Source organism: Azolla caroliniana, unplaced genomic scaffold (genome assembly GCF_043228905.1).
Source record: "Azolla caroliniana isolate FFs.n. ecotype wild unplaced genomic scaffold, voAzoCaro1.0.p SCAF_2, whole genome shotgun sequence".
NCBI classification, from domain to species: domain Eukaryota; kingdom Viridiplantae; phylum Streptophyta; class Polypodiopsida; order Salviniales; family Salviniaceae; genus Azolla; species Azolla caroliniana.
Window position 1 is genome coordinate 617,099 of NW_028230437.1, and position 23,202 is coordinate 640,300.

Sequence of the window (23,202 nt, forward strand, 5' to 3'; positions counted from 1 at the left end):
GAAATTATGGAATCCAAGAATGTGTCATTGACAACTTGTTTCAAGGGGTTTTTCACTTCACCTCAAGGAAACTTGTTTGCACACTACACAATGACACACTATCCTATGTATGGTGGTGCAAATCTAGCATAAATATCTTGTTCCTTTAGATGCATGCTTACCTATTGGCTTGACACAATTTTGGTGCTCCCATCTTCACATTGTACCCACACACCATGTTTATTGATAATAAACAAGGTTGCCATTTGTTTTTACACATGAAACACGTTATCAACTTTTTATACATCAATGTTATGGATGACAATGTACTAGGAACTCATTATGTACATCATTCGATAAAGACGAAGAACTATCATGCATTAGTGAAAAGAGGAAGGTCATGGAGATTATTCCTCAAAAATGAAGCAATTGTTGAATTAATTCATATCAACGTGGTTTCATTGTCAACAATAGGGGAAAAGTTTCATTGACATAATCGACGTAAAATAAAAACCAACAAATTATAGTTTACGAAAAATATTGACCAATGAAAAAAATTCCCCATTAGATTACTATACTTACTATTCATTTGATATGCAAGTGCTAATATGAACATTAAAACTGGTAATCCAATATCTATCAAACCACAACTTATGAACACATGTAGATGTTTAGTTTGGTTAAACAGCTAGCAAAGAATCAATCCAAAAGCACAAGGCCATCAAAGTAATGAGTGCTAAGGTAATGAAAAATACTAAGATGTCGTTTTTCCATTTACAAAGGAAGCCAACCTCTACCTCTTCTTGAAACTTCAACTCAAAGCATTCAATCCTTTCTGCATTCAAGATGTGCATTTTTCTACTCTTGGAAAAATAGAGTTTTGCCGAATCTGTGCTTTTTTTCTTCTTGTGTCCATTTAAGCCTTCACTTTAATATCCCCCCTCCGCCAAACGGGAAGCACTTCCATTCCACCATCTCTATTTTCAGCCATATTACAAACTTGCTTTCCTTGCTTTCCCTTTTGGTTCTTCCTCTTCATTCTTTGCTCAAGCCTAACACTTCTTGATTCTTGAACACGTTGCTCCATCTCTAAAGCCCGAGAAAAATCCCAAACTCTAACTATTTGCTCTAATCCAGCACTAACTATCCGATCTGCTCCAACATCAACACTATATAAGCTTTGATTAGAACAAAATAGCATCCGTTGGGGCCTTTCAGCATCGGTCGAAATAACTGCCCAACCCATTTGATGATGACGATTATTTTTAGATTTCAATGATGAATTCAGAGGTTCACGACCTCTTTTGACGATGATCTTTCTAACGTCTATCATGGCAAGAGAGCCATCTGCTGATGACGAGACAAGCCAGGGGTCCTCAAAAGCCAAGGCATACACTGCACCAGAATGAGGATGCCAAAAGGCTACTGGTTCATTATTACTTGCTTCCTCAGTGTTTTCATACATCTTAATGATACCATCCTCGCCCCCGGAAAACAAAAAATGACCGGATCGGCTACATTCCACAGCATATACATGACCTTCATGAGCACTCCTGCGAACTCGTGAGCATTCCCCAGTCTCCACATCCCAACTATACAAATCGCTCCCCGATGCAGAAAACAACCTTTGGCTTCTTAGCGAAATCGACCAAACCCAATCGCAGTGATTCAATGTTCTAATGCATGAGAATGTGTTGCAATCCCATACCTTCACAGTCATGTCCCATGAGCCACTACAAATCCTCGTCCCATTCAAACTAAGGCTTGTAATGGGCCCTTCGTGACCAACAAGTTCAATCATCGAGGAGTTTTCCCTTCCTCTCTCTTTGATGATTCCAGCAACATCAAACCTATGCAAAAGATTTGGAATCTCACGCCAGATTCTGATTCGAGAATCTGTACCACCTACAGCGAGGAAGGACATATCCACGGCTATTGCTCGTAGAGAGTCGCCACCAAGAGGGCGAGAGCAAGCCATAAGAGAAGATTCTTCTAGATCCCATATTCTTAGAATCGAATCATAACCGGCTGTAAAGACAAGATTGGCTGATGGGAGCATACGGACACACCGGATTGCTTTTGTGTGGCCAACCATCATATTATTCTGAGATCGACCGAGGAAAGCTTTACTTCTTGCTTCTCTGGCAAGGTATAAATCTTTCCATGCTTTTTCTGAAAGCATAGGAGACAAATCTTTAGATGAATTAATTGAAGCAGAAGAAAAATGAGATGAAGAAGGTGCAGGACTCCCCCATCTTTCACAATAGAAATTCTTCCATCCATGGCTATCTGAAGAGACCCCTCGGAATAGAGAACAAACACATGATATCATGCTTAACTCTCTTGCATCTAGATGCTTGAAAACTTCAGCAATAAGTGCAGGGGGTAAATCCAAGAAGGTGCTTCTAGAAGGTTCTGCATTCTGCTCTGGTATAGGTACATGTGGAACCATCCCTGCCATATCTGAACAAGAAGAAGTGGATGAGGACGAGGACGAGGAGGATCCCTCATACCAAGCATCATCTGCTATCCCAGCAGCAGACTGACCCAAAGTATTATTATTTTTTAATGCCATCAAATCAAACCCTAAATAGTGATCCTGTCGTAAAACCTTTCCTGCACCGGTTCTGTTCACAAAAATATCTAATCAGAATTCTTCATAGATTCTTTCAAAAGGAGCTTCCTGCATAGATTCTTTCCAAGAAACGCTAAAATGTTTGTGCATAGGTTATGTCAAGAACTGTAAATGACACTCTTCATAAAAACTAAAAGGTTCGTGCATAGATTCTGTTAAAAACCCTAAACCGAGTGTATCTCCATGGATTCTGTGAAAATAACCTTAACGAATTCTTGCACGGGTTCTAGTAAAAATAACATACAACTCTCGAGAGGATACTGATAGATTCTGTTCCACGTCATAAAATGGCATGCATTCTGTCCTGTTCAGATTCTTTCAAGACAAACTGTGCCAGTCTTTCAGCAAAAACTCGTTTAAAAATCTAACTAAATCGATATAGACTTCTGCACGAATTCCTGACCTACACAGGCTTTCTGCACGAATTCCTGACCTGCACAGGCTTTCTGCACGGATCCGGAAAGGGAACATAGAAATCTAACCGTAAAACAGAAAAGAGAGGTCCTTCCATGGTATGGAGTGCAGGAGACTCACCGGGATGTTCGAGATGTGCAGTGCAGGGAGGGAAATGGGGCGTCCTTCTGAATCCTGTGGGGGGTGGGAGTAAGGATTTCAAGGGAGGGGAGGGGGTTCACAGATGGATGATGATGATGATGATGATGATGCCGCCATGGATGCAGCAGCAAAAGCTATGCTACCATCATTCCATTGTCACACATCTCTCGCATGTGACAAGGAATATCATCCAGCCACACATTTTTGGGGATAGTAAAAACTCTCATGTGTTCATTCATACATATGTACATACATATGTACATACATACATACATACAGACATGCACAATTAATTAATTCATTGCACAAGGTTATTGAAAATCCATCGGCCCTTTAACCTTATAAGATTCATTGGCCTGCTTTAGAAATGACTTGAGGCCTGGTTAGACATGACAAACCTGGGTTAGAAATGGGCATGCGCTTCATTGGCCTGCTTTAGAAATAACAGAGGCCTGGTTAGACATGACAAACCTGGGTTAGAAATGGGCGTGCGCTTTTTCTGGATAATGATCTGACAATGCAGATTTCACATGATTACTCGAGCTATCCATGCACCGTCTACCCGTTGTTGCAATTCCCTCGTCTCTAATAGTTGGTTGCAAACACACACATGTATACATACATGCATACACACACGTACATACATATATTGTGTTGTCATGAACGTCTCTTCATTTCACTCAACATACATCCTCTTAAGTTTTCAACATTCCTGTGTGTGGTTGGTGCACAACTATTGTAGAAAATAGCATTTCAACTCCATCAGTGACGATGTGAAGAGATTTGATGGAATCTTCAATCTTGTTAATGTCAAGTTGTTGAGGTTTAATTAAAACAATGTTTTCTGAATCATTAACACGACATAAACTAACTTAATTTTAATTTTAATTGGCATTCATAAAGATCCTCGATCCATGGACATGTTCAAATTTCATATAAACGAGGCCTATTCTATGTGAATAAAGACGAAAGAAAATAACAGCTTTGGAACTACATTGCTCTCAAAACGATTATGATACAATGTCAAACAATATTGATTTTGCTTGTTATGAGGAAGTCCCTTGTGGATATGCTCAAGTTATTCGTATATGAATCTAGAAACTTTATCATACATATGGACAAACAATATAGCACAATTTGTAAGAGGTATGTATAAATACAAATTTGTGTCTAAGTACCAGGGATGATGGGTTGGTGGATAAATACAATGGGAGACTCGTGGGCAATAGATACATGCACAAATAGAGTGCAAAATTTGTCCCTATGCTACGATTAGACGAGGCATATTACGACAATAGTTTGTTCAATCCAAATACACGAGTATTGATGATTGAATGGTGCATATGAATCTTCAAATGAATGGTTGAGGGAAAATAAACAAACATGAATGATCGTAATGAGAAGGGTAAGTAATAAATATATAAGTAAACGCGATCGTTAAAGCTTGTTAAATTATGAATAAAGGGCAATGTTAGTCGAGCAAATAAAGGTGTAGTAATTTTAGCCATTTGTCATGTTCGTATATGATCTATTATGAGCAAACGACACTATGCAGTTGAGATGTACTCTATTTCTATTTAATCACACTTATTTGTATCACTACGAGCCTTGTTTGTACATTAGGCTCATATTTTGCATCCATGTACATACATAGTTTATTGTGAGTGGATGAAATCAATCTTAGCAAATTGGGTCAAGGCCATCACTATTGAAGGGATGTTCAATAATGTTTGAAAGTTTTATTTAGCTATTGCATTCATGAAATGCAACAACAATATACAATCAGAGCAAGTGTTTTATCCATTGTACCTCATATTGTCATCCCAACTACGAGGTAAGAAGAGAACACGAACGTTCACACGAAGCATATGCTTGAGTGGTTGGGATAAAAAGGCTCTACCAAATTTATTGCTCGTTCTAGGGTTTGATCCAAAAGCGGCGATTGTTCAACTGCATAAATCAAGAGGAGAACAAGAGCAGTTATAGGAAATAGAACAGGGTTGGCTTGGCCGAGAAGGTCGCAGTGAAATCGGTTGGTCGTTGACTGAACCTTGGTGGGTGGGTGAAATCTTACAGGCAGGTTTGGGTATTGGCTCAAGAAACCTTTATTTGGGGAGGCTCGACAAGAAGCTTAATATGGGGGGGGGGGGGGGGGTTGCTTTCCCGTGGGGCCGATGGAATTGGTGACACATGAACACATGATTGTGTGACCATGGGAGTGCCGAGGCCACACAAACACAAACACAAACACAAACACACAGAGACATGGTTCCTAACCTTTATTCGGGGCGGCTCGACAATAAGCTTAATATGGGGGGGGGGGGGTGCTTTCCCGTGGGGCCGATGAAATTGGTGACACATGAACACATGATTGTGTGACCATGGGAATGTCGAGGCCACACAAAAACAAACACACAAAGACATGGTTCCTTCCTTCCTTCCTTTCCTTGTGATGGGGTGGGGTGTGTGGCAGTGTGCTAGCCAAATATGAGTTGTCCTCTCTCTCTCTCTCTCTCTCTCTCTCTCTCTCCCACGTCTGCTGCTTGCTCTCTTTGCTTTATTTCTCCCCCTTCCCTCCCCTTCTTCCATCTTTTTTTTTCTTCTCTCTTTTGATCTTAAAAGAAATGCAGTGAGGCGGTACATACATAGATAGGCCTCTGCCTTTCCTAACGCAATAACCTCCTCTCCTCTGTTCTGACAGTCAGAGAAAGCGAAGCTAAATTCCCCCCACTGCTGCGCCGTTCCCCTCTCCAGAACAGATCTAACCGCCCCTTCCTTCTTCGCCTTGTTTTGCTCTCGCCTGCCAGATATTTTCACGCAGTGTTGATGGTCCCTCCTCTACCTCTTTCATCGCCTGCAGAAGAAATCAAATCTACACTCCAATTATGGATATATCACAACAGGACCCCTCTTTCCTCCTCCACATGTTCAATAGCAGAGCTATGGTTATGATTTCTTCACTGAAGAGCTGGTGGGATGATGTAAACGAGTCTGAGACATGGCAACAAACCATCTTCTATGTCTTGTGTGCAGCTTATTCTATCGTTGGAACTGTTGCATTCGTAAGCAATTCTTCCTTTCTTATTTTCCGCTTTGGTTTTAGGGTATTCTTTGGTGATATTCATGTTGTTTTCTTTCACATTATATTCATATTGCATTCTTTCACAGTGGCCGCTTTGTTTTATTATTATTGTGATATTCATATTGCATTCTCTTTTAAGGAACACTGTTTTTTTAGTTTTTAGTCTAAAATATTCATACTGTTAACTTTTAAACGGAGAATTGGGAATGCATAGAGGAATAATAGACATAGAAAACGATGGAGAAGATAAAGATGATACTAGCATTGTGTCAAAGCGTGATTAAAGAAGAGAGAACGATACAATGCGAGCTAGTATAAAAAACAAAGAAGTACACTTACAACTCAGTGTTTCAGAGTGAAATTAAACTAGAGAACTCTCTAATGTTGTTGTTTTACATTGGATGTTAGCCTAATGAATAACCATCTACTGCATTTATTCAAACGCTCTCTCTGTTGACTGCCGGTGCTTTTTCATATTAAGAATCCTTCAAGTATTTTATCCTTTCTAATCGTCTCATCCATTTCTTTCTGGATTTTGATTCCCACAGTATTTGCTTGTCAGAACTCCCACATCATTCGGTTGCATTTATTTCCACATCATCCAGCTCATCTTTCTTCACTAGATTGTATCACATTCAGATGCTTCCCAGCTGCTTCTTAGTCCTCCCAGCCTTTGTAAAAAGGCAATTTTGGTTGAAGGACAATTCTCTAATTTCACCTGACATACAACTTCTTCTTGCTGGTTCAGGAAAGTAATTCGATTTTTAGAGAGAAAAACAAATTAAAGAAGTAGATCTCATGTCTCTGGATCTCTAACTCAACATAGTGAGAATCACAATTTCCAGTGAAACTTTTGTTCTTGGCCAAACTTGATGCCGGATCCAACTGTACCCTTCAGGTACTGTAGAATATACATCATAGCTTTTTGATAATTCTTCTCCAAACTCATTGTAAACTTTGCCAGCACCCAAACATATAGGTAAAGTCTAGTCTTGTACAACAGATAGGTTGTACTTCAGTCCTACATTCCGAATGCCTTAAGAATTAAGCAAACATTTTTAGTTAGACTGGCAAACATCTCCTTGTTCCATCAGCTGCTTGTGCCAAACATTTATTTCACGCATCAGCCCATACAAAGTTTTCCTCAGCCTCAAGGCTTTACTTTCTGAATCAACTAGATCAAATCTGGGTGATTGCTCCACGAATATCTCCTCATTGAGATAGCTATTCGTGGACACTGCCAGGATAACTTGAGTAATTGTGAGCCTTGCTGTTGTACAGAATGATTCCTCATCAACCACGTACTTAGTAGTCAGGATCATTTCTTCTCACTAGTAGTCGTGTATTGTATTGATTTATGAGCCCATCAACTGTGTACTTAGTATTCCAGGAACATTTCCTCTCACTGACCTTCTTATCAGATTCTATCCACTGATTTGCCAAGTTTGGTTACCTGAAATACTTTCAACTCATATTCTGCGATCTTTTTGCACCTCAGATCCTACATTGTCTCATCCACTGAACTCAGTTCCTTATCTTCTTAAGAGACATTAGCCATGACTGCACCTGCACATCTGTTCATTTTGACCTTCTTGGATCTTCCGTGAAATCTTCAATCAGCAGTCTCTGTTCAATGTCAAGGTGCGGATCCAACCACCCAAGATGTGGCATTCCATCTTGAGACAAATCAAGTTCCTCAAGACATAGTGTACGTAGTCGAATATTGTCAGATGTTTGGCAGCAGATGACCTTCTTGAATAGCCCTCTAGTGGAGTCATCTACGCCACAACCAATGTGAAACATTGGTCAAGGATGTAGACCACAATTTTAACAATTGAAAGTTATCTAATGTTGGTTGCCTATACTACAAGTCTCCCACGCACTTCCTAGATACTTCACTCACTATGCCAAACACACGTTTGATGTCTCTTAAGTTCCAGAACCTAGTCTTTTGACTTGTCGTCTCACACCACTATCCAGGATTCTTGTTTCTCCCAATGCATCGACGCTTTGCACTTGAAGGTTTTTTTGTGATACTTTATATTGCATTCTTTCATAGCTTTTTTGACATGGCATTTTCCAAGGATTTTTATGATATCGGTATTGGGTTCGTTCAAAGAAATCACTTTGTTTTTTAAGGTTTTCTGTGTATTTATGGCAGCTGTTGCATGCATTGCATTATTTCGTCATCTCAACAATTATCATTGTGTTTTTAGGGTTTTATGAGTATGATTCAACAAGCTTATTGTTGCTCCATCCTGGAGGACACTGCTGGAGGGTGGCAGCTCCAGACCTGCACTCTCTTTCATGTTTATTATCTCTATTGTACATTCTCTCTCTTCCTAGATTCTTCTCTCTAGAATCTGTACCGATTTAAATGCCTTTTCTGTCTTCCACTTTTTCCAAGATATTCCCTCTTATTCCTACTTTATTGTACCTCTTTGGTAGTACAAGAGTCATTTAACTAGCAAACAACCATTTCACCCACTTTCCCCAATTTTGTATAAATAGGCTATACCAGCCTCTTTTGTAAAGACTTTATTTTTGTTGCTACTTAAAAACTAGCTCTATTCTTTGGCTGTGTCTACTCTTTGCAACCATTTTTTCTACTGCTGTCTAACAGCCTTCTCACAGCTTGGCTGTGTCTAATTTGTTCTAACAATTGCTCCGCTGGAGCTATTTACAGTTTTTCTCACAGACACCTTTGATTACTCCTCCTGAGTTAATCGGGTCAAGGGATCATGGTGGCGTAAGAGACTAAGGTAGGGCCAAGTAGGGGCTGAAACGTTACACCTTACTGTTAGGAATACTCCGAGAATTGGCTACAACCGATTCGGAATCACGACTTATAGAATGGACAGCACAAGTAGAAATAGATTTGAAACGAGACAGGCACAGAGATTGACCCAAAAAAGTATCGGTATTTGATTACTTAACAGCTAATATAATGATAGTACAAAACCGAGTATAATCAGTATCGCTCGCTCCCTCAATACAATTCTAAGATTAGGCTTAGTCACTCTGACTCCGAATAGGTATCTCTCTATCTCTCCATGTTTCCACTACTTCATGATTTATATATAGCTTCCTCTCCTCTTGGTGCGCTCCAACTACTTCCTCTTGATCCTTGGCCTTTGTTCTCGGTTGCTTGTATTTCGGTTATTTTCCCGCTCGGCTGTTAGTGCTCGGCTCTTATCACCTTTTCACACTTGTCCTACGCTTCCGCTTTCACACTTTTGCTTTAAGATTCTTTCCACACCTCGTGCCTTTTGTCCCACGGATTAAACTTGGCACGCCCGTGGGATAGTGCCTTGTACGTCGAACCCGAAAATTGACCAAAACAATTGTAGTGTGAAAAATAAAAAACTGCTACATACTGCGACTCGAAAAATATTGAAAGAATTTATATATATATATATATATATATATATATATATATATATATATATATATATATATATTGGTACATTAGTCTTCCTCCAAAATCGATGTGATGCCCTCCACTGGCTCTGACTCTTGTGGTTGAGGATCGGCCCTTTGTTCTTGCTCCGCATTCTCCGGAATGGTTTCCTGGGCGGTGTCTTGTTCGGCTGGCTGTTGAGTCACTTCCCCGTGCTTGGGCTTTTTGACCTGTTCGGTCGCTTCCGTCGGCTCTTTATCTTGTTCCAACCCTGTCTCCGGTTCTAGCTCTTTCTTCCGTTCTGTCGCCAGCTCTTGGTCCTGATCTTGGCCTTGCCTTCCCTCGGTTATGAGCTCTTCAATGTGCGGCTCCTGTGTTGCGTTTTCGGGCAAGGCTTCCGCTGTTGCTGTTGTAGAGGCCAGTTCTTCCTTCTCGGCCTGGAGGCGCTCGCATTCATACCTATCCGCTTCAATGGCGAGGAGGAGTTGATCGTCGTTGAATTCCTCAAGGCGCTGTGGTATGCGTCTGAGCCAAAGTGTGGAACTCCTCAATGAGGTCTTCTCAGAGCACCTGAATACTACTCTCGTTCATTTGATAGAATCTGCGGCTCTCCTTTTTTCGGTTCTCGGCATCTGCTCGGAATATCTGTAACTTGGCTGCTTGAGCCGACCACTATTTCCAACCTCGAGCGAGTGCCTCTTCGACCTTCTGGTTCAGCGTCTGCCGGTGTTTTGCAATCAACGCCTTGACTCGCTCTTCACCCATTTCATACTTGACACGGAGAGTGTTCATTGCCATTTTGGCAGTCTCGGTGTTGAGTTCGAGCTGAGCTGTCTGAAGTTGGTACGAGGTGCTTAGGTTGGCAACCTTCTGCTCCATCGCTCCGTGTGTTGTTCGTACCGTCAGAGGAGCCGAATCTTTTCCTCTTCCAGCTCTTGTTGGTATCGTTCCCGGTCTTTTCGCGCTGTGGTCTCCAGCTTGTGGAGGGACTCAGACAATGTATATTTTTCGTCCTCCAATTCCCGCAGCATTTGATGCTGCCTATTGAAGTGTTGCTGGAGTTCTGTGTGTTTGTTTTGGAGAATCAGGAGTTGGTTGTTTGCTATTGCGGAAGCCCGTTGATACTCCTCCTCTATCTCACAGATCTTGGCAGCTGATATCTCGTTGGCGGTCTGAAGAGCAAGCATGCCTTGTACTTCCATATCATGGACCTTGGCAGCGACTTCCGCGTTAGCGGCCTGAAGAGTTGCCGCTGCTTTTTCTTCCAGGTCTTGGAGAGCTTGCTTGTGCTTGGCCATCCATGCGTCGAGTAGTTGCTGAAGTTTGGCTTCACGTTGTTTTGCCTGCTCGCGGATTTGGTTGACTTCTGCCCTGGCCTCTTGATATCGCTTTTTGGCCTTTTCGGCAATCGCCATTTGTGCTGCCGGTTCTTCCTCAAAAGTCGGTGTCGGAAGGCAGGAGGGTGTTGTGCTTTTAAGGGTCTTGTGTTATTCATGGCATTTACCTCTGATCTTTGTTTGTATTATTTGGGTGCTCATGACTGTTTTATTAGGAAATCCCAATGGGTAAATCGGTAAGATGGGGTGAGATCTTGCTAAAGTAATTGGGAACATATTGCTATACCACAGCAAAACAGTTTGGATGTGAACAGAGTGTTATCAATATCATCTAATGAGCAATGGAGATTCATAAATGCAGAATTAATTTAAGTTGATGATCAATGGAGAATGTCTGTGAGGTAATGAGCAATGATGAATTCGTATAAACTAATGTGCATAGAGAACTGATTCATTGCAGCTAATGAGTAATGTTGAATCTATATGTAAACTATTGAGGAATGGAAATTTCATATATAGTTAATGAGCAAAGGAGAATTCATATGAGGTGATGAAGAGTGGGAAATTCATTTAAGCTAACGAGCAACAGTGAATAAATATCAGACAATGTGCAATGGAGAGTCACTCCTAAGTCTTGGAGCCAGAAGTTTGGGAGATGTAGACCTAAAGATTAAGTTTATTACTCTATTTCTGGAGAGAATGTATAAGTCTTGTCAAAGAAATAGATTTTTTTAGGAAATAGAGTAATGAACCTAATCTCAATTCATTGTGTTTGACAATTAAGGGTGAAAAAGCAAAAGCAGCAGCAGCAGCAGAAGAAGAAGCTCTGTTTAAAGTGTTTCAGTGGCTTTTTGGATGGGATCAAAGAGAACTAACAACTGGAGTGCTATGATATAAAGGATGATCTTAGATGAAGTATGAAAGAGGTTTCAATGCTCTTATGAAGCATATCACAAGCCAAAGGAATACCTTGGGTTTAAAATGCATTCATCTATTTGGGGAATTCATCTTGGATTCCATTTGCATGATTCAAAGTGCTTAGTTCTATTTGTAAATAAAGGTTGTGGAAGAAAGTGTTCCATTTCCAAACGTGTCAACAGAGTAAGTATTGATCAAAATTCATTCATGACATTGATCAGAGGGTTTATCTTTGTTTTACTATTTTGTTTTCAAAGTGTTATGGGATGAGTTTGCAAACAGATTCACCTGTACAGAAATATGGCCCATACCATATTCATACAGATGTTATTACTAGATGATTATATGAATTTAGTGAATGAATATTTAATTTGTTGGGAATTTGAACATCTGTTTTTAGTTTCCTGAGATATATACGAGGCTTAAAATATTGTAGGAGACAGGATTCTACTGGTTAATTAATATTGCGTTTGGGCTAAATGTGTTGAATTTCCACGTTTCAATTACTAGTTCTTGACGTCATCTGATACATGCAGACACAACTTGCACGAATTCAAATGCGAGTGCCAGAGTGTGGATGGACTACACAGAAAGTGTTTCATTTAATGAATTTTATAGTTAATCTTGGTGAGTGTTTTAGAATTATGTGTTATTTTTTCATTCTTTTTGGAAACATGAAATTGTAATAATCCAGCACATGGTTTGCTTTGTTTGTGCAGCTCGAGCCCTAGTTTTTGGCTTTTACAGAAATGTATTTTCTTTCAACATCAAGATTTTTACCATTATTCTTTTGGACTTCCCTGGGCTCCTGTTCTTCTCAACATATACCCTTCTTGTTCTCTTTTGGGCAGAAATATATCACCAGGTTTTGGCTTAATTGATTGGCTTGGATGAAAACTTTGTGCCATTTCTTCTAATACTAATCTGATTGTTGGTATTTTATAACAGGCAAGAAGCTTGCCATCTGATAAACTCCGCCCAGGATTTCTTGTTATGAATGGTGTGATCTATGGGATACAGGTGATGGGAACTCATTGGATTCAAATTCATGAAGAGAATGATGTATCTCGTTAAATGAAAACACTTTTAAGATTGTTTCTTCTGACAGGTTGTCATATGGCTATATGAGTGGCGTAGCTATAATACAGCAAGTGTGGCTGTGGCAAGATTATTTTTTGCAAGTAAGCAGTAACAAATATATGTATCTGAATACCAGCTGTATAGTAATATGTGCACAAGATTTGGGATATTTCAACTTATCTCATGGGATCAATCAAGTACAATGTTTCTGCACAATCCACCTCAGGATACACCATTAGCACATACTAAAAAAAGTTGAAAAGAAAAGTGGATTGTGATTACTGTGGACGTCATCTCCCAAATCTGTCTCTCCTCTAGCTTTATGTGCCTTTGCCAAATCTTGTTTCGTATTTTTAGTTGTGCCTAAATAAACTCATCTTCTATCCACATTTTAATGCCTCTGAGGGATCGTGTCTGATTTTTTTTATCTTGACTTTATACATTTTCTGTTTACTCTTGACTGCATTACATGTTTACTTGTTTACCCTTGACTGCTATCGAAGGACCTCCTATGTCAACAATGGGATGATGGGGATACCTTCTTGAAGTAGTGATCTTGTTTCATTTATCCTCCAAGAATTTGCTTCATGCTCGCAATTGAAGGTGGTACAATTGTCCATGTTATAGAGGATGAACCACAACGTAGGAACATAGCTGAACTTTGTGTTTGGTGTTTGGGTGGACAAATGTGGATACATGCATATTGCAACATCATTTATGATATGATGATCATCATTGGTTACACGGTGTGGCTAGGATAGCATCTACCCCCGTCGAATCGCCAATATCTTATTCAAAAGGGAAATCGCCAAGATGGTTGGAGGAAAGAGAATGGGATCATGCAAAATAGATGCTGAAGAGGAAGAAGTGAAAATTGAACACTTTTGTTACTTGGATAGATATAAATTTGCACTACTTAAACAATAACACTTAAATCATCTCGATTATAATCTCATATATTTTTAGGGAGGGAGATTCAACTCTATATTGTCACTTGACAGGTGAAAGCTCTTGTGATAGGCTATTCCTTTTGAGGAAGAAGTGAAAATTGAACACTTTTGTTACTTGGATAGATATAAATTTGCACCACTTAAAACAATAACACTTAAATCATCTCGATTATAACACCTCTCATATATTTTTAGGGAGGGAGATTCAACACTGTATTGTCACTTGACAGGTGAAAGCTCTTGTGAAAGGCTATTCCTTTTTCTTTCTTTGTCACCCTTTCTTTGACACCACTCAATCATGGGTAGCAAGATGAGAACTAAAATTCTTCATGGTAGAGGAAAAGGTGGCATACACATGCTCCTACACATACTTAGGTGTAACATTTACAGGGCCTAGGTTGTCCCACAGATTGCGTAATAGCCTTGTAAACAAGCTGTCCCACAGACAACACGCTCTTCGTTATCCTAGGAATGAAACAAACTTGTTCTAGTGTCAGCTCTTGACCATTCTCCATGGCTACTCCAACAATGCCAAGTCCTTCAATGTTGCAAGAATGGTTATTGAAGGTCTAATGTTTGCAGAATCAGAATTGAGACATTCTGCAGAAGTAGGACATCCAGAATTCTGAATACAATTCCAAAAAAGGTAATATTGCGGTTAAAGAAGGGCAGTTTGCTCCATCCCTCATGACCATTAGTCAGCCCCTTCGTGTTTCCTAAAACTTCATCTGATACTGCCATGTAAATGTGGGCAACTGCCTTGCGGTTGAGCAGTAATTTGAGTGCTGATTTTAATTTCCCAGGGAATAAGTCCTGCTCCACCTGTGAAGATTGTGGAATAACCTTATAAATCAAGCTCCCATAAAATGTAAGATGTGCACTATTTGAGAGTGAGACTATTGAAGATTTGCAATGACATGAGTAAGAAGATTTGCAATCCCACATCTTGAAGATGATTGAATAGACCATTGAATCTTGAAATGTGCTCAGCTGCAAACCTGGCATCTTCAAGTCATGCAGCCATGAGCCTTCTCATCAAATGAAGCAAGTAAAACAAAATATCCTAGAAATCTGAGATACCATGTAAGAAAGAATGCATATGTTCAATGATATTTTTCTTTTCTCACTCTGCTTGGGTGCTAGGGCAGTTAAGCTACTTCATCCTATCTCTCTCAGACTCTTTCTATCAGTAAGCTGAGTAGTCAATAGTTTTCCGCCTTGTGCACATAATTATGCATATAGATTCTTCTAATTGGCTTTCTAAATGCTTATCTCATGTAATGGGTGCTTTCGTTATTATAGAATTTGCACGTTATTCTACATATAAAGAAGCAAAGCTTGGTGGTTTAACTTGTGAACTATCACCTACTCTTGTACACCAATGATCTAAGTAGGAATGTCATAGGATCTAGTCAATTTTAACTAGAAATTTGTCTTGTTGTTTTGTAATTGACCGTTTCATATTTCTTATTGATTCACTCCGCACTAGATATTAATTTATGATGCATATGTACAGTGCACATATACATGCGTTTACATAGATTTAAAAACAGAGATTTTGATAAACTCAGTGTTCGGAATAAACTCAATCAAGACCTTGAAACGTGAAAGGCCACTGTTATATCGATGAAGAGTTATTGTGTTAGCTTATTAGAGGTTCAAGAGAGGATTTAAAGCAGGTTTTGTATTTCTGAAATTTTAAATTTAATGACTTATCACATACATCAAAATGAAACGGGATATAATAGTTTTCTGTCTTCGTGTTCGGCAACATGAGGTCTCCTTAATGTTTTTACAAAGCTCTCTTTTCCGAGTTTTACCATCATCTCAGTATATTGTGGCTCTACATAAAAGTAACAATTACCACTTTGGTTGCAGTTGTTTCCTTCTTTGCAGCGCTTGGTTTCGTACTCTATGGTGGAAGGTGAGATTTTTGAACTATTTCAATTAATGAAATGCACTTTCACAAAAATCAAAGTAATGGAATTTATATATCTGAGGATGCATTTGTGAAGTTTGTTCTTGATGCTTCGGCGTTTTCCGCTTGAATCAAAAGGCCGGCGAAAGAAGCTGAAAGAGGTACAACATGTAAAAGTAGCTTTAGATGTGTTTGTTTTGTACACATTCATACGATATGCAGTGTCTTATGATATTATTCTTTTTCACCAAGAACGTCTTCGAATGAATTATAATAATTGTTGGTGATGACAGGTTGGATTTGTCACAGTCATATGCTTCACATGCTTCATCATCAGAACAATTGTGGTATGTGTTTGAGATTACACAATCATTGTTTGGTGGTGAGAAGTTTCTATAAGCTGATTTAATGACAAAAATGGATCAAATTATGAAGGCTCAATTTTTCATCTAAGAGAGAAATTTGACCTGCTAGGTGCTTTTATCCTTGATTCTTTATTACTGTTGGAAGAGTAAACATTCCCAACTAATTAAAACATGTGCAAGAAAATCTATTGCAATTTGGTGGGGTATGGCTCTTATATGTTGAAATTCCTCAGATAGCTTGGTCAGCATTCGATGAAAATGTTGATTTGGATGTACTGGAACATCCAGTGTTGAACCTGATATTCTACACGGTAAGAAGAATCTATCTGAATGGATGTGAAAGAATATGGTCAATGGTTTAAAAATTGACCTATGCTCACCTGTGGTTTTGTATTGAACTAGTTGGTGGAGATTCTACCATCAGTATTGGTGCTATTCATTCTGCGCAAACTTCCTCCAAAACGAGTTTCAGGTCAATATCATCCTATTCGGTGAGACAAATCGATGGTTGCGATAAGAAAATAAACTTGTATACTCATTGATGCGAAGGGTCACCACTTCGGATGCCTACGAAATTGCCAAAGTTGTATTGAGTAATAATGTTTATTTTTGTGACAATTGAGTTATTCTTTAAGGGAGCTGTGCATTGGAAGCTCCTTCATGGATTGTATGTCGCCTTTGTTGGAAAGGCACATGTTGTGCTACAGTATTGTTATGCTCTGCTTACATTCTTATGCACTCTTATAAGTGTAATTGTAATAGGTGTTGGTATGAGCATTGATTAAAGGACAAGCAATGATACTTTTAATAAGTTACCATCATGCCCATGAAACACTCTGGGTAGACAATAATGTGCCATCATCGTTCTCAAAGCAAATGGAGGGTGAGATTGAACTTAAAATAGGAGTGACATTTTTCGGCATTGTTAAGGGAGGTGTCTTTTGATGGTTTAATTTGATCTTGAAATAAAATCCACTATCCAAAGTTTCCCTGTTTCTGTTTTAACAATGGAAACGAATCAATTAATCAAATAATTGATTATTTTTTAGTACAGATTTTATGTACAGTATTTTTATTTTTACTATGTTGAAGTTCTGAGTATTCAACAACCCTCAAATCTTTATGCCTTTAGTAAGGTATTCCACTGACATGGGAGTATGTTGTTTCATAGCGAAATCATTGTTTGTATGTACTTCACTAACGTGCGAGTATGTTCCATCCTTTCAGCTGACATGGGAGTATTTTGTTCCATCATTTCAAATAATAGCAGGTATGGTATATCTGGCATAGCGAAATCATTGTTTGTATGTTCTCTGCCGACATGTGAGTATGTTGTTTCATCCTTTCAATTAATAGACAGATGATGGAATTCACAAATTCACATATGGGTTTGCAGTGGAGGAGAGAAGTCATTTCCGAGCCATTGACATATTGTGATGGTTGGATCTCTATGTGATTTATGAATTATGAGTGTCGTGAACTTTAAAACTGAATGTAGCACTATGATCCAATGCTTTGGTATAATAAATTGTAGCACATTGTTGCAATAAACAGATGTTAAATGAGTACACCCTAAGCCCTAAAACAAAGGTACGCTCGTACATCCCACACTAGAGAGAAAGCATTCTACATGATGCGTTTTCTTGTGCTGTTTACAAATTCTCATATCTTTACCCTAAACTGGACTGAAGCACTCTGGATATCAATATTCTAGTATATTCGTAGAATATGTATTAATCCTATAATATAGTTGCAAGTTATATATATCCATGACTGAATTGATGTTGCACTTAAGATATAGAAACTATCTCATTATAAAAATACAAATGTTTCCAAAATATTCATTATATATACAAATGTCAAGATATTTATATACACTAGAGGATTGATACATGTATATAGTGCACACAACACACATTTATGAATACCAATCTCTAATTCATGTAGTCATTTGGATCTTAATGATGTTATCAAAAACCTACCCATATACGAAGGGAAGGTGTAACAACTGAGTCACATTCAAGAAAATCATAATATCAATGATCACTCATAATCACAATGTCAATAACAATCAAAAGCAAATTGAATAAACACTACAATTGGCATAATATTAAAAGGGAAGATGAGGAAATATCTTCATGAAACAAAGTGTATGAAATATAGTTAAATATCCTTTTTGAGTATATTGCTAAGGCAAGATCAATAATTGACATGTATGTAGAATTTGGATAAAGGCATGAGTATTCTATATTCCAAACACGTTTCACCAAACATAAGGGCTGCAAAATAAATGATACATGATTTAGTTTAGGAAAAAATGGCATATGTTCACTTTTTTTGGGGTCGACCGATGTTACTATCTTTGAAGTAGGTATTATTGTAATGACGAGATTTTGTTCATAACTCAAAAGACATCAATCATGTGAGCAATGTTAAAATCACAAGAACTAAAATTTACACAAAATGCTCAGACTAAATGATCAATGTTTCAATTAAATTTTATGCATGGATTGTTCAAGAAGCTATAGTTTAAAGATATCGACGTTGGATAACATTTATAACCTTACAAAATGGGGTTAAATCCCCATGTACATTTTGGGATGTTATATATGTATCTCAAGCACTTGTTTATAAACAATAATGCATTGCGTGATTCGTTACTAAGTTTACCACACCTCTCACCACACCACCAATTAAGAATATGAATAAAAGAGGAGAAATATAATGAATAGTTATCCAATCGAAAACACAAGTGGATTCATAGTTTGTTGCGTATTGGGTTATGTAAACATAGCAATTGAACTCACTTGTTTCTTAGCCTTGTATGTGATAAAGGCTTTACGCCAACCAAGATTTCTAAAAGAATTAGTTGCTCCTTGATTTCTTGGAGAGAAAGGTCCTCATATGCACATGGCAATTGCAACCCAGTAAAGTTACATAAACCTTCTATTTGTTGGGTAATGGAGAAGTATTGTGGAGCGACATAGCCCACAATTCTTTTCACTAGATCAATAGCTTCTAAGATCGTCTCTTGCTCATCCTCCTTGCATGAAAGATCGATAAACCTGATGATATTATGTAAACACATATACATTAAATGAAGGTTAGGAACATAGTTAGTTGCGAAGAAAACAAATGGAATACTCATTTTAACTAGCACCCTCCTACAAGGATTAACTAGAAACTCATGTTTATAGGAAAATCAAATACAGATACCAATGTGTTCAACATTAAGGTTATGTCCAACATGCACTCAAGGGAAATACATTCTACACCAGAACAAAGAGAAAAAGTATGTGACCTAATAGAGTTGCAAAACATTACACTACTTTAAGTAGTTTCAAGCTTTCCACAATAAATAGCATGCACGCAAAAGTGAAAAACAAGAAAACATGGGTTTACTTGAAAATTAAACAACAACAGAAAGGAAACACTAATGTGTCAACAAAAGAAACACGTTATGGAGGTTTACGTAAATTTAAACAACAAGAGAAAAATGCAACGTTGCAATCTCAAGAAATGAGGAAAATACCAAATCAGTGTGACATGAAAAGAGTTAGTTTTAGGTTAATGGCGCCAAATTTCGAATGTTTCCTCGACCAGAGAGACCAAAGGCATTCATTTTACCTGAATGAAGGACGAAATGAGGCGTGGATGAGAGGATGGGGAGATGGATGAACATCATCATGAGGGATGAAGGTTCGGAGGAGGGCATCAATGTAAGGTGTGGCAAGGGCTCCGAGTGCACTGCAACCGAGGGGCACCATCACCAAGGAGCAAAAGCTTACACCCACTATGAAGGCTGAAGGCACGAGGACGGGCAAACAACACAATCCCATCATCATCTTCACCACCTTTCCTCCTCTCCCTTCCTCCATCTCTACTCTCTCTCTCTCTCTCTTCCCATCTTCAAATTTTCCTTTCTAAAAGCTACCAATTCCCACTTTAGAAATATCTACCTGTTCCTTTTTCTCGAGGCACATTCCAAAATTTGTATCATTGCATATTTTTTCTACAATGATCACGATTCGCATTTTGTTGGGAGAAAGAGTGTGTACACACACACACACACACACACACACACACACACACACACACACACATGTGCACACGGACGCACACGATGCATGCCCTTATTCATCTCAACGTGGTAATGAAACAATGTTAAGTTTGTCACTAGTTTAATGTACATTTCCGGAATCCATTAAGGACCACGAATCTATAACCTAAAGAAGAAGTGGGATCAATCCCCAAAACATGGACATGTTTTGGATTTGAAACACCACTGTGTATGTACTCATGCGTGATGACCAATGAAATGCGAAAATGTAGCCCTACATACATACATACATACATACATATAGCAAGCATGCATGCACATGGCACAGAAAACCAGAGGATTCTCATGTGAGCCCATTTGAGAACAAATACAAGAGTCTAGAGACCTATAGCTAGTGAGTGGCATGGTGAAACCCTATGTGAAACGATCTATTAACTTGCAAACAGCCCAACCAACACCAACGCCACATGTTTTTATTACTTATCTCCTCTCAGTTGTATGCCCAACAGATTCAAACAAATGTTCAGGGTTTCCATTGGTCTGCTTTTCTTTTGCCCACGATGAAGAGAATCTGAAAGGTCGATTTGATTTTGTTGAAGAGATTAGGGCTGCTCCTTTGCAAAACAGAGGAGTATGGTAATTATGAAAGGCTGACTATTTATTATTATGAAGGAAATCTGAAAGATCGATGTCTAAGAGATTAGGGTTTCAAAATTATCAAGGAGAATATTCCATTGCTTATCGAAACAGGGGATTCTTATTATAAAATGGACGGCTGATCATTGTGTCAATGATTTTTTTTATGATTACGAAGGAAATCTGAAAGAGCGATGGATTTTGTCGAAGAGATTAGGGTTTCAAAGTTATCAAGGAATATGAGCTGCCACTTTGCAAAATAGATGATAATTATGGCCATCAAAGGATAACCATATTTCCAATGGGTTCTTTTGCTCACAACAATTTCCAAACATGAAGGAGGGTTTGATTTGTAGCGGAGATAGTAAGGTCTTCAACTTTAAGAATCAGAGTGATGTCTTGGGATTGATAAAGTTGTGTGGAAAAGAGAAGGACTTGGCCAAAGCAAGAAAACTACACTCAAAAATCCAAGAGGAAGTGCTAATTTGGAAGAATGTTTACATAAGCACTGCCTTGGTTAGTATGTATGCTAAAAGCGGTGCTCTCCAAGAAGCACAAAGAGTGTTTGATGAGCTCTTAATGAGAAATGTCGTGGCTTGGAATGCGTTGATCAATGCTTATTCTCAACATGGCCTTCCTGAAGAAGCTATTGAATGCTTCTTACGGATGAGAGAGGAAGGATTCCTCCCTGATAAAGTGACATTTATATGTATCTTGAAAGCGTCTTCTTCTTCCATAAACTATCTTCGTATTGGAGAAAACCTGCATGTTGAGATAAGCAAACAAGGATTGTTGGAGAAAGATGTGGTGCTTGGCACCACATTGATGAATATGTATGCGAGATTTGGTTTTCTTGAAAAGGCACAAGAAGTTTTTGAACTACTTCCCTTCCACGATGTTGCATCGTGGAGTGCACTAATTGCAGGATATGCCCGGCATGGGTTTGGTGAAAAAGCTTTGAAATGCTACCGGAAAATGCAGTGTGAAGGTATCTCCCCGAATTCAGTCACCTTCATTTTTATATTGAAAACTTGCGGGGGTATGGGATGCCTTCAAATAGGAGAGGAGATACATTCGCAGGCGAAAAGGGCAGGTCTTATAGAAAATAATATTGTGCTTGGAACTATGCTGGTAGATATGTATGCCAAGTGTGGTGCAATGGAAAAAGCTCGAGAAGTATTTGAAGAACTTCGGGTGCGAGATGTTGTATCTTGGAGCGCTCTTATCTCTGGATATGCCCAGCATAGCCTTGGTGATGAAGCTTTGAAATGCTTTCAGATAATGAAGGACCAAGGAATCCCTCCCAATGCAATTACCTTCAGTAGCATTTTGAAAGTTTGTGGCAATATAGGATCACTTGAGATGGGAGAAGGGATATATGCCAAGGTTAAAGAACAAGGACTACTAAGAAAGGATATGGTACTTGGCAATTCATTGGTTGACATGTTTGTTAAGTGTGGGAGAATAGGAAAAGCAAGAGATGTGTTTGAGCAACTTCCAGAGAGGGATGTTGTGTCTTGGAGCTCACTTCTGGCCGGCTATGCCCAGATGGGTCATTCCAAAAGAGTTTTGAAGGTATTCAATAGAATGAGAAGTGAAGGTATCATCCCAAACTTAGTCACATTTCTGGCATTGATGAGTTCATGCAATCACAATGGTCTCGTGAATGAGGGGATGATGGTCTTTAATGATATGTCCAGTTTCTATTGTCTTGCTCCAACTATAGAGCATTACACTTGCATGATAGACTTATTTGCTCGAGCTGGACACTTTGACAAAGCGATAGATATGCTTCAGAGGATTTCATTTTTTGATAGGCTTCCATTATTACTAGCCCTTCTGGGTGCTTGCTGTATATGGGTTAATGTAGACATTGGAAGATGGGCATTTGAGGAATTGATGCATTTGGATAGTAAGTGTAGCACAGCATACGTGTCCATGAGGAATATTTATGCGACTGCCAGTATGCAGGAAGAGGCAGGCTGCATTGAAGCGTAAATGGAGACAAATATAATTTTCTTCCTTCATTTTTCTCCTCAGCAATGTCCATTCTTTAAGATTTTGATTCTAATATATTTATTCAAGCTCAACTGAAATTTGGTTCTACCTTCTAGCAGAGTTTTTCTCTTTCCAAATGCTCTTCTTAAGTAGCTGATAATGTTGAATTCTTTAAATATATATATATATCTCAAGCTGAAGATAATACTGACTTCACAACATGGATAAAATCAACTTTTTCTTTCAAATGGAGTGACATACCAAATATATATTTACATTGCTTGCTTTG

The 23,202-nt window shown here is 38.7% G+C and overlaps 4 protein-coding genes across 4 annotated transcripts; 2 read left to right on the plus strand and 2 right to left on the minus strand.

Moving 5' to 3' along the window:
• Positions 1–700: 700 nt before the first annotated feature.
• On the minus strand, positions 701–3,296 carry FBX2 (F-box protein 2). Its single transcript, XM_087339726.1, has 2 exons — positions 3,149–3,296; positions 701–2,606 (listed from the first exon to the last, which is right to left on the minus strand). Exon 2 carries the CDS (start codon positions 2,552–2,554, stop codon positions 896–898), a length of 1,659 nt encoding a protein of 552 aa, XP_087195852.1. The 5' UTR covers positions 2,555–2,606; positions 3,149–3,296; the 3' UTR covers positions 701–895.
• A 2,628-nt stretch (positions 3,297–5,924) lies between these two features.
• LOC147866949 (tobamovirus multiplication protein 1-like) lies at positions 5,925–17,040 on the plus strand. The gene is made up of 10 exons (XM_087339727.1): positions 5,925–6,231; positions 12,443–12,533; positions 12,626–12,771; positions 12,855–12,926; positions 13,015–13,087; positions 15,815–15,860; positions 15,952–16,015; positions 16,148–16,201; positions 16,453–16,530; positions 16,622–17,040. Exons 1-10 carry the CDS (start codon positions 6,055–6,057, stop codon positions 16,712–16,714), a joined length of 894 nt encoding a protein of 297 aa, XP_087195853.1. The 5' UTR covers positions 5,925–6,054; the 3' UTR covers positions 16,715–17,040.
• Positions 17,041–18,924: 1,884 nt separating this feature from the next.
• LOC147866950 (uncharacterized) lies at positions 18,925–20,114 on the minus strand. Its single transcript, XM_087315990.1, has 2 exons — positions 19,847–20,114; positions 18,925–19,284 (listed from the first exon to the last, which is right to left on the minus strand). Exons 1-2 carry the CDS (start codon positions 20,095–20,097, stop codon positions 19,023–19,025), a joined length of 513 nt encoding a protein of 170 aa, XP_087172116.1. The 5' UTR covers positions 20,098–20,114; the 3' UTR covers positions 18,925–19,022.
• A 701-nt stretch (positions 20,115–20,815) lies between these two features.
• Positions 20,816–23,019, plus strand: LOC147866951 (putative pentatricopeptide repeat-containing protein At3g01580). Its single transcript, XM_087339728.1, has one exon. It carries the CDS (start codon positions 21,249–21,251, stop codon positions 22,911–22,913), a length of 1,665 nt encoding a protein of 554 aa, XP_087195854.1. The 5' UTR covers positions 20,816–21,248; the 3' UTR covers positions 22,914–23,019.
• Positions 23,020–23,202: the final 183 nt, after the last annotated feature.

Bases quoted from the DNA above. Each gene is read 5' to 3' on its own strand.
- FBX2 (XM_087339726.1), bottom strand. From the start codon at position 2,554: ATGGCATTAAAAAATAATAATACTTTGGGTCAGTCTGCTGCTGGGATA.
- LOC147866949 (XM_087339727.1), top strand. From the start codon at position 6,055: ATGGATATATCACAACAGGACCCCTCTTTCCTCCTCCACATGTTCAAT. The intron at 12,534-12,625 runs GTGAGTGTTTTA...TTGTTTGTGCAG, and splicing joins GAATTTTATAGTTAATCTTG to CTCGAGCCCTAGTTTTTGGC. The intron at 16,016-16,147 runs GTACAACATGTA...TGGTGATGACAG, and splicing joins GGCGAAAGAAGCTGAAAGAG to GTTGGATTTGTCACAGTCAT.
- LOC147866950 (XM_087315990.1), bottom strand. From the start codon at position 20,097: ATGGAGGAAGGGAGAGGAGGAAAGGTGGTGAAGATGATGATGGGATTG. The intron at 19,285-19,846 runs GTAAAATGAATG...TAATATCATCAG, and splicing joins TCATTTCGTCCTTCATTCAG to GTTTATCGATCTTTCATGCA.
- LOC147866951 (XM_087339728.1), top strand. From the start codon at position 21,249: ATGAAGGAGGGTTTGATTTGTAGCGGAGATAGTAAGGTCTTCAACTTT.